The sequence below is a fragment of the Nuphar pumila genome, chromosome 4, assembly GCF_984573655.1.
Source record: "Nuphar pumila chromosome 4, dmNupPumi1.hap1.1, whole genome shotgun sequence".
Lineage (NCBI taxonomy): Eukaryota > Viridiplantae > Streptophyta > Magnoliopsida > Nymphaeales > Nymphaeaceae > Nuphar > Nuphar pumila.
In genome coordinates this window covers 40,871,089-40,886,362 of record NC_143252.1, presented here as the reverse complement: position 1 = coordinate 40,886,362, position 15,274 = coordinate 40,871,089, and the positions used below count along the sequence as shown (strand labels likewise).

The 15,274-nt window shown below is 38.2% G+C and overlaps 2 protein-coding genes across 2 annotated transcripts; one reads left to right on the top strand and one right to left on the bottom strand.

Annotated features, from left to right (window-relative positions):
• Positions 1-2,603: 2,603 nt before the first annotated feature.
• Positions 2,604-9,412, top strand: LOC149840086 (ER membrane protein complex subunit 8/9 homolog). Its single transcript, XM_090003033.1, has 5 exons — positions 2,604-2,881; positions 3,132-3,278; positions 3,405-3,464; positions 9,001-9,167; positions 9,248-9,412. The coding sequence occupies exons 1-5, from the start codon at positions 2,672-2,674 to the stop codon at positions 9,276-9,278; spliced, it is 615 nt and encodes a 204-aa protein (XP_089859159.1). The 5' UTR covers positions 2,604-2,671; the 3' UTR covers positions 9,279-9,412.
• A 333-nt stretch (positions 9,413-9,745) lies between these two features.
• On the bottom strand, positions 9,746-14,188 carry LOC149840085 (ribosome-binding factor PSRP1, chloroplastic-like). The gene is made up of 5 exons (XM_090003032.1): positions 13,836-14,188; positions 13,571-13,714; positions 13,118-13,369; positions 10,119-10,227; positions 9,746-10,038 (listed from the first exon to the last, which is right to left on the bottom strand). Exons 1-5 carry the CDS (start codon positions 14,124-14,126, stop codon positions 9,962-9,964), a joined length of 873 nt encoding a protein of 290 aa, XP_089859158.1. The 5' UTR covers positions 14,127-14,188; the 3' UTR covers positions 9,746-9,961.
• Between the last annotated feature and the right edge of the window lie 1,086 nt (positions 14,189-15,274).

Here is a 15,274-nt window from a genome sequence, read left to right as displayed (position 1 = left end):
AGCACGTCCGGAAGTGCAAAATTTTTCTTACAAATCTTAGATATTCATGTCATGTGAAGAGCATTAGATGTATTGATATGAAATTTTAGCTATTATTTCTCGAGAGCAGATCAGGTCCAAGGAAGTTCCTTGGACAGAAAACTGTGCAAAGGTACCTTGATGCCGTCCATTTTCAACCACTGATGCCGTTCATCTAAAAAGTGAATGGCATCCAAATTTTTTGTGGGACCCATCTGATCTAAGTGGGGGGGCATCCTTTTTGACAAATTTTGAGTGCCATTCATCTTGACGATGGATTGCATCCGAGGTACCTTCGTCAGTTTTCTGTCCAAGGCCCCTTGGACCTGATGTGCTCTCTTATTTCTCCACCTTGGTAGAGAAATTTTTGTTGTTTAGAAATTGTAAAATCGCACAAAATGGGAAAGTTTTCATAAAAAATTTTCCTCTCGTTTTGAAGTGGATGGGAAGTTATGTTTTTTTTTTTTTCCCATTTTGTACAAAATTTTCACAATTTTTTTCCTCTTCTAACGTGCTCAAAAGAGTTACATTGGTTTTGCTTCTGGCATTTTCCACAAAAATGGAGTTGATATTGTCTTAGCGACAATAGGGGTGCAAAATCATTTTTTCTTGGAACTAGTTAATATGTACTGAAATCCAGCATGAACATGGTCCAACTAGTCGGATCCAGGTCAGAATTTGATGAATAAATATAACTGGATCTGGGTTGAAATGAAATTAAATATGCATTGTTTTAATTGGATTCTTTACCACATAGACTTGAGTGATAACCAGATCAGGGACTCCACTGTCTCTGCAGTTTTTTGTAAGTGATAATTTAGGCAGATTTCTGTAAATTATCCTTGTCGTTGTTAGCCTGAAATGGTATAATACGTGTGGCCACGGCGCCTCGTCTGTTTGGGGGCGATGCGTTGAAGAGGTGAGCCCGCTCCCTCTCTAACGCATGGATTGCCTGTATGATGGGCATATCCAAAACGTTTTCAATTTCAAAAACAGTTTTAAAAATAAAATCAGAATTCAGTTTTAATCTTTTGGATACCCAAACGGTTGAGTAAAATTTTGGAAAGAGCCATTGAAGTCTGGGATGAAACGGCAACCCAAAGGAGGACATACCCAGCCTGTACATAGAAATGATACACAGAAAAAGAAAGAAGCAAGTCGTTCACACTTTCACAATCCTCATCCTCTTCCTTCTTTTCCTCTGCACTGCATTCCTTCAGTTGTTGGCTTTGATTTTGTTCTCTGGTGGAGACTTTTTTTTTTTAGTTTTACTCGAGAAACCACCAGGCACAGAGACCTAGCCGTGCTGGCTCAGCCTGCTGTACGGTCGCTGTCCTGTCAACATAAACTCCGAGAGCGTACACCAAGCTTTGGCTTAAGCAAGGGGGTCACGCCCATGAGAATTGAACCTAAACTGCCTGTCAAATGGCCTAGGCCCCATCCCACTACGCCAAACCCCTTGGGTCTACTGCTGGAGACTTGTTCTTGGAACTCATCCTCAACCATTTACATTAAGTTATTTGCTTTGCATGTGCACTTCTATGGTTACTTTGCAATAAGTGGAGAAGTATAAGATTTGATTTTATAAGGCTGTTCTTCGCATCATGGGAAGTTATTCTAACACAAGTCAGCCAGCTACAAAATTCTATTTATTTGGAAACTATTCCATCAAAGTTGCTTCTCTTGTTTTAGGGCGACTTGGCAACTTCTACCTATTAAGCACATAAAAAATTCTCTTGTTTTATTTGGATCTAACTTGTTGAACCAAAATGTGAGTTTTTCTTTTTTTGAATAGGCAATTTAGGAGATATTCCCTTTGTTGTTCCCAAGACTGCTTAGGTTATGATAGTGTGACAATCATCCTGCTATCTCATTTGATCTCCAAATGCGATCCAAGTTAAACGAGCAAGAAGTTTTTTTCCAGAAGACCCAATATTGTGATGGGTTTAGGTTTTGACTCACTTGGTATCCTCATCGATATCAATGGATTCTTCTATCTATGTCGTGGTATACAAGAAAACAGGTGGGATTTGGTAAACCTCTGATTTAGTCCGGATTCGATTTTCGAACAAGGCTAGATCAGGCATTGCAGATGAAATTGGATTGAATGATAAGATGTGACCATACTCATTTTGACCTGCCTTTAACACGTATCCAAACCAATGACTCAACTATACATTGTGATATGTTGGATTTTACCAAATTTCAAAATGTTCTATCTAAGCATCTCATGTTTGGTCAGACAACGGAATCAGATCCACTAGGACGGGATCCAACCCTAGTCTGATCCAATAGGACCTGGCATGCTTAATGCAGTGGGTCCAATTAGCTAATAAGGTCACTCACATATTTTAATTAGTATATGGACCCCCCAATCTGGTTTATAAATTTTCAATGTAAAATATAAAAAAAATACATGTTACCCATGGTTTTCTTGTCCGAACGCTGTACAGCACATCAATTTGGATCCGGTTAGGATCCACCCGATCTGGCTCAGGTCCGACCCGATGGCAGCCCTACTTAGCTTGGTTGACAGCGTGGGGCATATAAAGTAGAACCAATAACCTGATTTACCCAGAAGGGTAGAGAGAGAGAGAGAGAGAGAGAGAGAGAGAGAGAACTCTGCATCAAACTGAGCCAGAGCGAGGTGCAGATGGGGGGAGAGTGCAAGTTCCAGATGGGCCAGAGCCCTTACATCAAGCTGGTCCTCCACGCCCTTAAGCACAAAACCTCCCCTGTCAATGGCATCCTCCTCGGTCGACTCCACGACTCTTCCTCCTCCACCGTCGAAATCGTCGACGCCGTCCCACTCTCTCACTCTCAAATCGGCCTCCTCCCCACCCTTGAGATCGCCTTAATTCAGGTTTTTTCTTTCACTACCAAACGCTACCATCGATTTTTCTCCATCCCCTTCTTGTCTCTCAGAAACTGTTCAGGATGCATGATTAATTCATCGTTTTTCCTCTGTTTTGAGTTGCCCATTTCTGTGGGTTTCGTGTAAATCGTGCTTTGAAGTTTAAATATGAAGATGATTATTGTTTTTATCCTTGTTTTTTTTTTCTCGGATCCGGATTATAGAGATGAAATGGCATTTGTGATGATGGATTGAACAGGTAGAGGAGTTCTTTTCTGCTGATGGATTGAGCATAGTGGGTTACTATCACGCGAACGAGAGATACGATGACGTTGAGCTTGGGAAGATCTCGAAGAAAATTGGGGATCATATCTCTCGTTATTTCCCACAGCCGGCCGTTCTGTTGGTGGGTGCATACTTCAAACAGTTATTATGATCATTTAGTGTCTTAATTGTGAGTTTTCTTGTGTTCAAAATCACGCTTTATGTGATTCCAATGGATCAAAATATTTTCCTGTTTTTTTCTCCGCAGTTGGACAACAAAAAACTGGATGCATTGTCAAAAGGTGTTCATCGGGAACCAGTAATTCAGGTAAATTTGACGAAATATTGATTCTTATTCTGTTGGTTGGAAGTTGGAACACATAGTAGAGATTGCGATCCTGATTCATATGTAGAAATTTTGATTTACGTTCCATTCTCATTCACTTGGTTGAGACCACATGGAAGATCACTAGTTCCATGATTCGGATTATTTTACCTTTTTTGCTTGTTCAGTAATGTATTACTTGCTTTTGAGGCATTTGTTCCTGTTTACAAGGTGATTAAGGGCTCCTTTTTATTGTAGTGTTTACATTGATATTAGCAATTTATTTGGCGTTGGATGCAAACCTGTATTGTGGATTGAAGCACGCTACAAGGGAATTCCAGTCTATTTCTCTGAGAGATTCTTAGATTAGATTCACTTAAAGACATTGACGATTATAACTAGGGCTGGTAAACAAACCGAGCAGCTCGTGACTCTGCTCGGTTTGTCTTGTCATGAACTCGTTTGTGATCGGTTCGTATAGTTGGCGAGCCGGGCCACTAACAGCTTGTTTAGCTTAAACAAGTCGAGCCTGAACACATGGTGTTCGACAAGGCTTGGCTGGGGAGAGCTTGTATGGATAAAATATATATTCTTATGTATAATATATATTTTGTGTAATGTATAAGAAGAAAAATGCATAAAATATATATAAAAAGAGAAGGATGAAAGAAAAATATATACATAAAATATGAACTAAGAACTATTAAGTGTAATATATATATATATATTTGTCACATGGGTGCGGGTGCGGGTGCGGCACGGGTGCGGCGCAATTTTAAAAATTTTGGACACGGGGACTCGGCTATATATATATATATATATATATATATATATATATATATATATATATATTTTTTTTTAAAAGTGCACAGACACAACACAGTCTGTGACTGCAGCACAGCACAGCACAGTCCACTGTGCACAGCACTGTGCACTGTACAATTTTTTTTAAATAAAAAATATAAAAAAATTATTTTTTTAGGGACAAATGAACATTTTTGGACTCGGTCAAAGATGACCGAGTCCAAAATGTGGACGGACTCGGCCTCGACTCGTTGACCGAGTCCGACTCGGCGTTGACCGAGTCCGAAGCCGCACCCGTGTCTGCACCCGTGTCGGGGTGTGTTGACTCGGGTGCGGCACCTCCCTAGCCGAGTCCGTGTGACTTATATATATATATATATATATTTCAAGTATATTATATAAAAGTATGTATTCCATGTATAAATAAAATGGAATGTTTTTACACGAGCCATCTCATTTTGGCTTGTCTCATTCAGGGACAAGACGAGCCGAGCTCGGCTCGGCTAAGCACAAACACGAATTGAGCCATGAGCTCAATCCACTGGTAAACAAGCCGAGCTCAAACATGCCCTGTTCGGTTTGTTCGGCTGGTTCACCAGCCCTAATTATAAGTAGAATGCATTATATTTTTTTAGGTTCTTAGTAGAGGCAAACTTTTTCCTTTTCTTTTTTCTCATGGAACCATTAAAATTTCTGCATATGATTGATACAAGTAAAACACTTCCTATAGTTGGTTTACTGTGATTCGCAAGGCACTTTCCATAACCAGTCCTGTAATAGCTATTTAGAAATATTAGATGTGATTATTGCTCGAGGTTCTATGTCTTTTTTGAGGGATGAGGTCCTATTGACATGTTTCTAGGTTTTTTTATGCCAAGAAAAAAATGATGACAAGCTTCAGCTTTTCTGCTTTGAGCATTGCAAAGACATTCTGTTAAGAGTTACATTTATGAATGCAATGATAAATTCATCTCATCTTTTAAAGCACCTTTGTAGTCGAGCTGGTCTAAAACCTGTCATTTGAATTTCCTTGTTGGACCAGTGCTGGGAAGTGTCATGAGAATCTCATTGCCTGTAGACAGAAATGATGAGTTATCAGAAATTGAATTTTGCTGTGACTCTTTAAACTTATTAATAAGTTTACAAGACTTTGAATTTTTTGCATTTATTCTGTTCATGTTGGTTAAAAAAATTAAGGGTTTTTTCCAACATCATCCCTGCCTTATAGGCTAATCTCAAATCAGTCCCTGCCTTATATCGAATATCATATTCTTCCTCAACTTTTCCTCCGTCTGGGCAAATCCATGCTTCCTTTAGCAGACGTGAATTTAGCCATGGTTTGGAGCTTACCATGGTAAGGTTGTAACAGAAATAGATATAATTGTTTCAAAAATTACATGCATGCACAGCTTCTGCCTTAAGTCCTTAACCCTTCTCTTCCTCTATCGTAAGCTCTGCCAAACCCTCATCTCCCTCTATCATTGCAAAAACTCCCTTGACCTTTCTCAACTGTCGGGGGACATAGACTGCTCCTTGCTGCCGATGGCCGACCAGCCCTTTGCCTCTCCCTTGTTCATACACCGCAGCTCCCTACGGATGATTCTTTCTTGTTGCCATTGCTCTCTTTGGAGTTTGGAGTGACATATTTTCAATTGAAAGGATGTCAACTCGGGGTGATTTGGAGCTTTGATATTAAGATTTAATTTAATTTGAGGGCTTTGATATGGCCATTTGATTTGATTTGGGGTTTTTAATATAGGGTTTTAATTTGGTTTGGGGTTCTTAATCTAGGGTTTTATTTTGATTTGGTTTTTCATTTAGTGCTTTGTTTTGAGTTTTTTATTCAAGATTCTTAATTAAGGGGTTTTTTAGGTTTTATTTCATTTGGAGTTCTTATTTAGGGTTTTGAATTGATTTGATGTTCTTAACTCAGGGATCCTATTTGATTTGGGGTTTTCATCCAGGGTTTTGATTTGGGATTTTTGGATAGGTTTTTATTTCATTTGATTTGAGGTTCTTAATTTAGGGTTTGATTGATTTGAAGTTTTGATGTAGGGCTTTGATTTGGGGTTCATAAATTACTGCTTTGATTTGATATGGTGTCTTTCTTTAGGGTTTTGAATTGGGATATGTAAGCAGTACACTGCCATTTTCTAACGATCTGACTCGGTTATTCCAATTTCCAATAGCCTAAGCACTTTTATATTTCATTCTGAAAACAGTAAAAATTCATAGGAATCAGTTGGTTTGACTGTTATTGCCCAAATCTTATCAAGTTTGCATTTTCTCATCTAAAAGTTGTTAAAACAGTGGAATATTGATGTATTTAGTAGTGAAATTCCCAAACAATGGCTGGATCGGATACTTTTAAGATCTAAGGTTTGTGGATTGTGGACTAAAATGTACAGTTCAATCTCATTAAAAGTTCAATCCCTTGGTTAAAACCATATTCACCGATATTTTGAAAATATCGCAATATTATTGGCAATTTCATGGTTGCTGATAATATCGGGAATATATCGTGATATTTTCAAAATATCGGCAAATATAAAATATTCGCGATATTATTGTGATATTTATGAGTTTTTTTTTTAAATTTAAGTTTACATTTCCTATTTTTTTGTTTCTTTTATATTTTAAACCTTTAAAACATGTTTCTTTATATTTTTGAAAGAAAAATAATACAAAACTTATTATTTTCTTAGCTTTTTTGTTGTTATTTATATTTTTTTCAATTTTTTAAACTCCCCAGATTTTCCCGGGATTTATCAACTTTTGAAAATCTCGTCGAGAAATATCCTTGCCGAGAAATTACCTTTAATGATACTGGTGACTATGGTTAAAACTCAAGACAGGCTCACTATGCTAACTTGCTAAGTAGATTGCCCTCACAAGTCACAATGGCTGAGCAATAGATGGACTTGGGCATTGTTTGGAAGTTTATAAACCAGATTTAAGTCTAATCTAATATCTGATTAAAATTTCAGAATTGTACATGAAAATTATTAAATAATCAAATTTTTATCTAATTAAGGAGATCTATTTCTCACCATTAGACCTTGATGGGATCTGTTTTTTGTTTTAACCAGGCCTGGTTAGGGCCAGACCCAAACCAAATTTGAATCTCATTGTTAACCAGAAACACTTATTTCTTTGGCAAACCAGCCAAATGGTTTCAGATTAGTAAAGAAATCTGTCCCAAATTTTGACCTTTGACATCCTTGCTCATTATATTTAACTTATTAACCATGTAAATTATAAAAGACATGACATCAAAAGTAAACATCATAAGGGTAAAAAAGTCATTTTTTGTTCAAAATGAAACTAACACAAAGGCTTTTCCAAATTCGTCCTTACCTGATTGGCTTTTCCCTAAATGGTCCTCCTGTTAAGGGTAAAACTGTCATTTAACTGACCCTTGGTAGTTTTTGACGCCAGTTAGTATCAAGGGCTATTATGGCCAGGTTAAACATAAGGCCAGGGATAGGTTTAGTATTAGAGATAAAGCAAGGATGGATTTGAGATTAGTGTATAAGGGAGGGATGACTTTGGAAAAAAACCCAAAAATTAAAGAAGACTTCATTTGGCTACAGATTGTGACACATGAATGAATTTCAAGGCAATTGATAGAGGAATAATCTAGCAGACAATCTGAAATAGAATCTACTGTTGTGAAGTACATATTTTCCAACCCAATCTAACTTGAATTCTCTAAGCCCTTGTGCTTTGATTTTCTTCTCAATCCATCATCTAATGAAAACCCTTCTTTTTAGCTTGAGTAACATTTTTCAAACACCCTGAATACTACACATGCATTAACCTCCGGAAGTGTAGATGCTCTTGGTGTCAGTGTCTTTGTAGCATGGGGAAGCAAAGGTATTGCTTGAGTACTTCATGTATGCATGTTGTGTTTGGTATCTGCATACATTTTGGCAAACCTCAAGATCAAGTATTCTGACCTCCATTGGATATTGTATCTTTTCTGCCTCCACACTTGAGTTTCTTTCTCTTCAAGAGATTCTTGCACCCTGTTGTTTGGCAATTCTTTCATTATTTTGTTTTTTGAAACTTGAGTTTGGGAGCCGTCAAATTAGTGATCCAACTTTGCTTGCTTAAAGAAGGGGTTGAACTCTTAGTAGCATGATGCTTCTACCTATGTGGATAAATCTCTTACTCCATGTGTATTTTCTAGTTTATCCGTGTAAATTTCATAGCCATGATGTTCTTAATCGCACCTCCCACACACTTCTGGCTTCCACATTGTGGTTGCTGTCATAGTTGTCTTCTGCTAGTCCGACAAGAATCATTGATGGGTTAATAAAGTAGCTTAGCAATCGGTAAGAATTGATAAATTAAATATTTAGTGCTAGTGTTACCATCTAAAGTGGGTACTTCCTGAAACAGTCTAGTTTCTTGCTCAAATTTCAACCATTGGACTAGTGTCGCTATATGCTACTGGTCTCATCTTAAAGAGTTTAGGGGAAACCAGCTTATGTTAGTTGGATTTTGAAAATTTTACTAAAACCTATGGTTCTCTTAGGAGTTGCTAAAATTAGACATTTGGTTCAAAGATCATGGATAATGAACAAGGCGAAGAATCCATGAAAAACTGTGCTTTTCAGAATAATGGCTTTAATTTTCTTGTTCAATGCCTTGGATTGTCACTTCTTTTAGAATAGCAGGCACTCCCAACCTTGAGCTTCTTTTTGACAGATCCATGTTTTATGATAAACAGCTTTATACTAAAGATGCATCAAAAGGTTGGCGACAAGCTGGAACAGATGCGAGTGGGCAACTGACTTTGAAAGAACCTTCAGCAAACACAGTGTTGTGGGATTTTATTTTGTCCGAGAAGTATACAGAAATTGTGGATTTTGATGATTATCTTGACGATATCAGAAAGTAAGTGCAAGCCATGTTACCTTCTACAGTTATGTAATCAGATTGTTACATTATACTTTTGGTTGTCTACCGTTTTGCAGGGACTGGCTGAACCCTGACCTCTTCAAGTAGAGATGTGGCATCCCATTTGACATGATTGCAGTTTTTACTGTTACAACTATCCTATTCACCATGGTGTAATGAATTGGTTAGATTTGAATGCTACAATGAAAATTGAACAGAATTTCGTTAAAATTATGTTTTTGATTTGTGTAGAACATGTTCAATTGCTGTTGTTGGCTGATGCAGAAATGCTAACCATCTTTTGAAAACTAAACAAGAGAACTTGCATGATTGCTCACAGCTGACAAACAGCCTACTTCAATCACTAAAGGTAAGATAGAGATGGAAATAAATTTATAAAGCTAAAACGCTTAGCATCTCTAACAACTTGTAGCAAAATGGAGGAAATTATAAAGACATCCTCCTTTGCTGTTTCAAATGTGGATAGCTTAGAAATGTTAGTGATCAGATTTACCACAATGATGACCTATTAAGCATGGATATGGACATTCTGGCTCCTTGCTAGAGACCATCACTGGAAGAAATTTGAAGATTGTATTCCCGAAAAGATATGTTTAAGACAGCTAAACAAGAGATACAGGACATACTCATGAAAAGAAAATTGGCAGCTCCAGCTTTACAATGAAGAAAGATTAACTGTTCTAGTTCCAAACAGATAAGGGAAGCCTACTGTCCATCTCTTATTCAGCAACGATAGTCTCTTTTACTGTTTCTGGGGATGGGGGCGGCCATCAACCTCTCATGTTGCCTTTGGGTATGATTAAACCATAGCCACCATCTTTTCTTTTGTAAACAATATTTACATCTCCTGAACCAAATCAATTATTATTAGTATCAATCATGTATTTCCTTCATTTCCAAGTAAAAGTTCATAAAAACATTCCATACCACTGTCCTCATTGCAGAATGCATAAAAGTCATGGTCTACATTCTCCAATTGCTGCACAGCTTCATCAACGGTCAATGGTGGCATGTCAAAGTATTTGGTCCTTACAACCTGTAGCAGTGTCCAATTGTAATTAGAAGTATAACACACAGATTTGTATGAGGTTGTACTGATGGCTTCCTTTAAATACAAAAGATTCACAAGAGCATTAAGAGCACAATATTGGTGACAATGGACAACTAATTGGACAAATCTTAGTATTTTCTCTACAATGATCCTCTGGGAGATCCTATAAATTACTTGATATAGTGTACTTTGAGAAAATCCCATCACTTTGCTAAAACTTCTTAATGAGATCATCAAAATCAACAAATAATTCATACATTGTCTACACATATCCAAAGATCTAAATTTTTAGAACACCAATTGCACCATGAATGCACAAGGATAAATGATCCAAGGCACATGATACGTATGCAATAGAAGCATACTTTCTTTCAAAAACAACATAAGCATACAGACAGAATTTACGTGAAAAGCTTATTAGGGCAGCCCCACAGGAGCAAACGATCAACGTTGGGGAAATGGAACTGCATATAGCCTAAAGGTCCAAGCCCCTGTAGAACCATGGTCCTTCTAACCACACACTACAAAAGGGAAGAAGCTCTAACCAAATATTTGGTAGGAACTAGTGAATATGATTATGGTATCAGGACACACCATTTCGGTCGGCATACCCATGTGGACACGGGGGTGGGTACGAGACACGCCATTTTGTGTGTCCTATCCATTTTCAATTTATAACTTATTTTGTATTTATGTGATATTTAATATATATATATAGCCGTGTCCCCCTACCTACATGTTTTGAAATTGCTGTGTCGTACCCTCCATACCCGCACCCATACCCAGGTGACATAGGAATATGAAAACTCTAATGGCACTACAACACTACAGTAAAAATGTCTGAGGAGGAGGCAACAGCACATCATTGACCACACCAGCAGGAGGTAACAGAGCACAGGCACAAAACACAGCATATTCATGGTACTAAGAGAAAATGTGAAATCCTTAACCACACAATGACATCAGAACAAAGATGTGCAAGAAGGTTGGACGAAAGAGAACCAGCAATTGCTTCCAAGAGAAACAAGTTTAATTGGATCGCTAGACATGGCACTGATACCACATCTTTTGTAAACAAAGTACAAGTTATTCACTTCTTTTACCAATCTATCTAAAGACAGAGCTTCATGGCCTTCAGAGTTGGAGACTTGATTCTCATATACTTTTGCATAAGGAGCATTAATAGTCCTTCAGTTTGCGTCTTCAAATCAATGGACATTGCATCAGGTGAACTGCATTTTAGTCCTGGTTCTTCAATGAATTACGCTAACTATGATTGTTACTAAACTACCATGATGCGAAACTACATAACATGGCTACGTTGGTAAAGTATGCAAAAGAATGATTCATGAAGTCCAAAATGTTACTGATATAAAAGGGCTGTATGCTGGTGAAAAGGTCCACGAGCCATTTTGTTACTGAATTATGCAGTCACAAACATGTAAACCTGCCACTATGTATCAGGTGCTACATGTAGATTTTGTTGAAATAAGGAATAACATAGCTTGATCAGATCTGAACAAAGCACAGGTAGACATGCAAACTTCGCTTTCCACCATTTACTCCTCAACAACAGTGCACCAATGACCAAACTTAGCTGCTTAAAACTCTAGCAACTGGACTTTATAAGCCATCTATTGGTATCAACTCAAGATGATACATCACAAGAACTTGTGTAATAACCTTACAGTCCACACAGGTCTATATGCATAACTTTGATATTTCATTACAGAATCTTCTAAAATCCAACATTTTATTGAAGATCTTTGAAACTCCTATAAGCTACACAGTTTTCACTCAAAGTTTAAGATTTTCACAGTTCAACTTAGTCCAAGCGTCTAGGCATATTCATTGGTCCTATGTAGCTATAGCCAAGCGACAACTTATGGAAGGGTAAGTTCCCAAAATCAATACAACAAACAGCAGCAGTGGAAGTCTTTACCATCATAATCATCTTGATAAATCCATCTTTGATGTCAAATACTTGAGCCTATAATATTGCTCACCAACAAAGATATGTATGACTATATGTTGGGTTATCTATTGGAGTGAAAAGATCAGGCACAATATGATTGCATAAATATGTGTGCATTAAGCACCTGATCACCCTCCATCTTGGGGACAGGGCCTGTCAGTTGTGGGGCCCAAGGCCAGATGGAGGGCGATCAGGAGCTTAATGCACAAATTTTGTGCCATGTGATTGCACCCGATCCGGACTCTCTATCGGATTACCTAAATTCAGAAGGCTGTTTCAAGTTTTCAACAATTATGAGATGTATAGAAGTGCTTCTGTGGAATGACCTAAATGTTCTTAGGTTCTATCTTAGGTTGACTATTTATCATATCAGCAAGTTGTTACCAGCATCACCAATTACATTAAAAAACATTTTTTTCACTTTATGAAGAAAAAGAAAGAAAAATCATTATTCATGAAAAACCAATTATTTTCCCTCTTATCTGAGGTTAGGAGATAGAGTCCCCTGGCTTTGGAGGACACCCCCAAATAAATATGCTCCCACTCAGTTGAACCACTTATAGATAAAAAATACATCATTCGATATTGGTATGATCAACAGCATTCCGCTGCATGTGATCATCGTTTTCTTGGGCAATTAGAAAGAATCGCCAAAGCTGTCCATGAGCAATTCACTTGTATTTTTCTTGTTGAAATTTTTTGGCCTGAAGTTTCATAACCAAAATCACATGCAGAAACAGGAATGAAAATAGTAACTTTAACTGGACATTATTATAAGCTCTCAAAACTACAAACCTGCAAATTCACTAACACAAAAGAATGAACCGATTTTCTCATGGAATTAAAATAGCTAATACATAAAGAAAGACAATTTGATAAAACTAAGATGAACACATAAACCTTATCAATTAAATCCTCAGGCTCCTCCTCGGCAGCAATGGGTTCCAAATCATCAGCGACGTAATCGGGCTCCGGCTCCCGAACCTTGAGCCGATTGAACCCTTTCATGTGCCTCCCATGATCAGAATCCTTCTCCTTGATCTTCCTCAGCTTCCTCTGTATAATTGCAGAAACCAAATCTATGCTTCCATACAATGATTCCGAGACTTCTTCCGCACGAACAACTCCATGTTTTTTAGTGAACAAAGTTACCTAAAATTCAACATAAACCAAACACATAAGCCCAATCTCAGAATTCAGAAAAATTATGAAATAAAATCTCCCAAATTTGCATAAACCCCCAAAAAACCATCACGAAAACTCATTTGAGTAACCCCAACTTCATCAGTACCTCAAGAGGAGGACAAAAAATCAATACAAAGTTTAAGTTAATACTTTCAACTTCATCAGTACCTCGCATCTCCGAACTTTGGGGCCTCTTCCGAATTCGCCGCCCCGAAGAGACAACCGGACGTCGACTTCTCTAACAAGATGGCTGTGCTTCTGAACAGCTTTTCCCACCTTCTCCTCTATGTATACCTTTACTGCATCCGTCAACTACGCACCAACAAGAAACAATAGACAAAGACATGAAAAAAGAAGGAAACTTCTGAGTATTCAAACAGAAGAAGACAACAAGAAGAAGAAAGGGATGAGATGAAGCGAGTGAGGCAAATACATCCAAGTTCTTTCCTTGAATGATGAGACGAACGGTGGAGAGAGACCCATCCCAGGAAGCCATGCAGACGACCCTTCTTCCTCTGAGTGGTGATTGTGGGCATCCAAAGGAAAGAGAGAGCAATTTGAGATGGGTTTTGGTGTGGGCTGAGGCCTTCCATGGGAGCATGGCAGACGATAGGGAGTTGGGTTCCAGGTTGGTGGTTGTGCTGCTGATGAGAAACCTGATTGAAGGGGAGAAGCAGGAGGAGGAAGAGCAGCATTGGCTCGATGGTAATGTAGAAATCGCCATGGTATCTCGCAGGTGTGAGTTTGGTGAAGATGGTGTTGAGAGAGAGAGAGAGAGAGGGGATGGCGTCTATGGTGGCTCTGTCTAGATGAGGCATCCATATCCTAATTGTCCCAGTGGCACGTGACAATGTTTTAGTGGAGCCCACCGGATGAAACGTCTCGGGTCAGGACCCGATTCGGATATGAGCCACTTTTTTTTTTTTTTTCAATCTATCTAAACTTAGCCGTCTCTCAAGACATTCAGAGATGAAGACTTGCTTCTCATATAGCATTAGTTGTCCTTCAGTTTAGATCTCAGTGAACGGTTAAGTTCAATTTCTATAAGACAAACTTCTAATCCATCTTCAAATGAATGGCCATTGCATCAGATGCAATTCTCGACTGAATTAGGACAACCGTGATCATTCTGTAAAATACCACGACGAGAAACTGCACCACATGGCTACGTTAAAAGTATAAACACGAGTAGTAAGTCTCTGTTTGGGAACCGGAGTTGAGAGGGAGACGAGAATGGAGATGGTAGCTGAGTTCGCAACAACATACTCGGAAGGATGTTGAACTCCGCCAAAAATAATGAGTGGCATGCTCCGATCTCCCCTCCGAACTCTTCCCCCCTCTCAACTATGCTGAAACAACCAGCGGAGCTGAGGCGGGGATCTTGGAAATCCCCCGACACCAGTTCCCAAACAGATCTTAATTGATGATGCCAAAACGTTGCTTTTTGTAAATATATTTTTTGAAAAAAAATATGAGTGGCTCGATTCAGGGTAGAATAAGCCCAAAAGCCCAGTTTCTCCGTTTAAATAGTAAAAAAAAGCTGAAACAATAAAAGCTTGCTCTCATGACTGACACAATCTTGTCACAAAGTGAACAAACCTTCTTCAAATCAAGAAGATGCAACACAGTTTGGAATATTTAATTAGATTCAATTGTGAGTCATGTGCAAACAAGCCTGGTCTAATCCAGTTGGGTTTTGCACATGACTCACAATTGAATATCACAGTGATCTTTGGTTGCTAATTTAAAGGGATAACATTTGCTGCCCTTGTAGGTAAGGAACCCTTTAATTGGAACTCATACGAGAACGTTGTTCTGTTCAAATCTGACCTCATGGCTGTGTTCAGCATTATTAAAATAATAAAGATTGAC

Coding starts and splice junctions, on each gene's coding strand:
- LOC149840085 (XM_090003032.1), bottom strand. CDS start 14,126: ATGGCGATTTCTACATTACCATCGAGCCAATGCTGCTCTTCCTCCTCC. Junction 13,370..13,570: donor CCAAAGTTCGGAGATGCGAG/GTACTGATGAAG, acceptor GTTGAATTTTAG/GTAACTTTGTTCACTAAAAA. Junction 10,039..10,118: donor ATTCTGCAATGAGGACAGTG/GTATGGAATGTT, acceptor GATTTGGTTCAG/GAGATGTAAATATTGTTTAC.
- LOC149840086 (XM_090003033.1), top strand. CDS start 2,672: ATGGGGGGAGAGTGCAAGTTCCAGATGGGCCAGAGCCCTTACATCAAG. Junction 2,882..3,131: donor TTGAGATCGCCTTAATTCAG/GTTTTTTCTTTC, acceptor TGGATTGAACAG/GTAGAGGAGTTCTTTTCTGC. Junction 3,279..3,404: donor CACAGCCGGCCGTTCTGTTG/GTGGGTGCATAC, acceptor TTTTCTCCGCAG/TTGGACAACAAAAAACTGGA.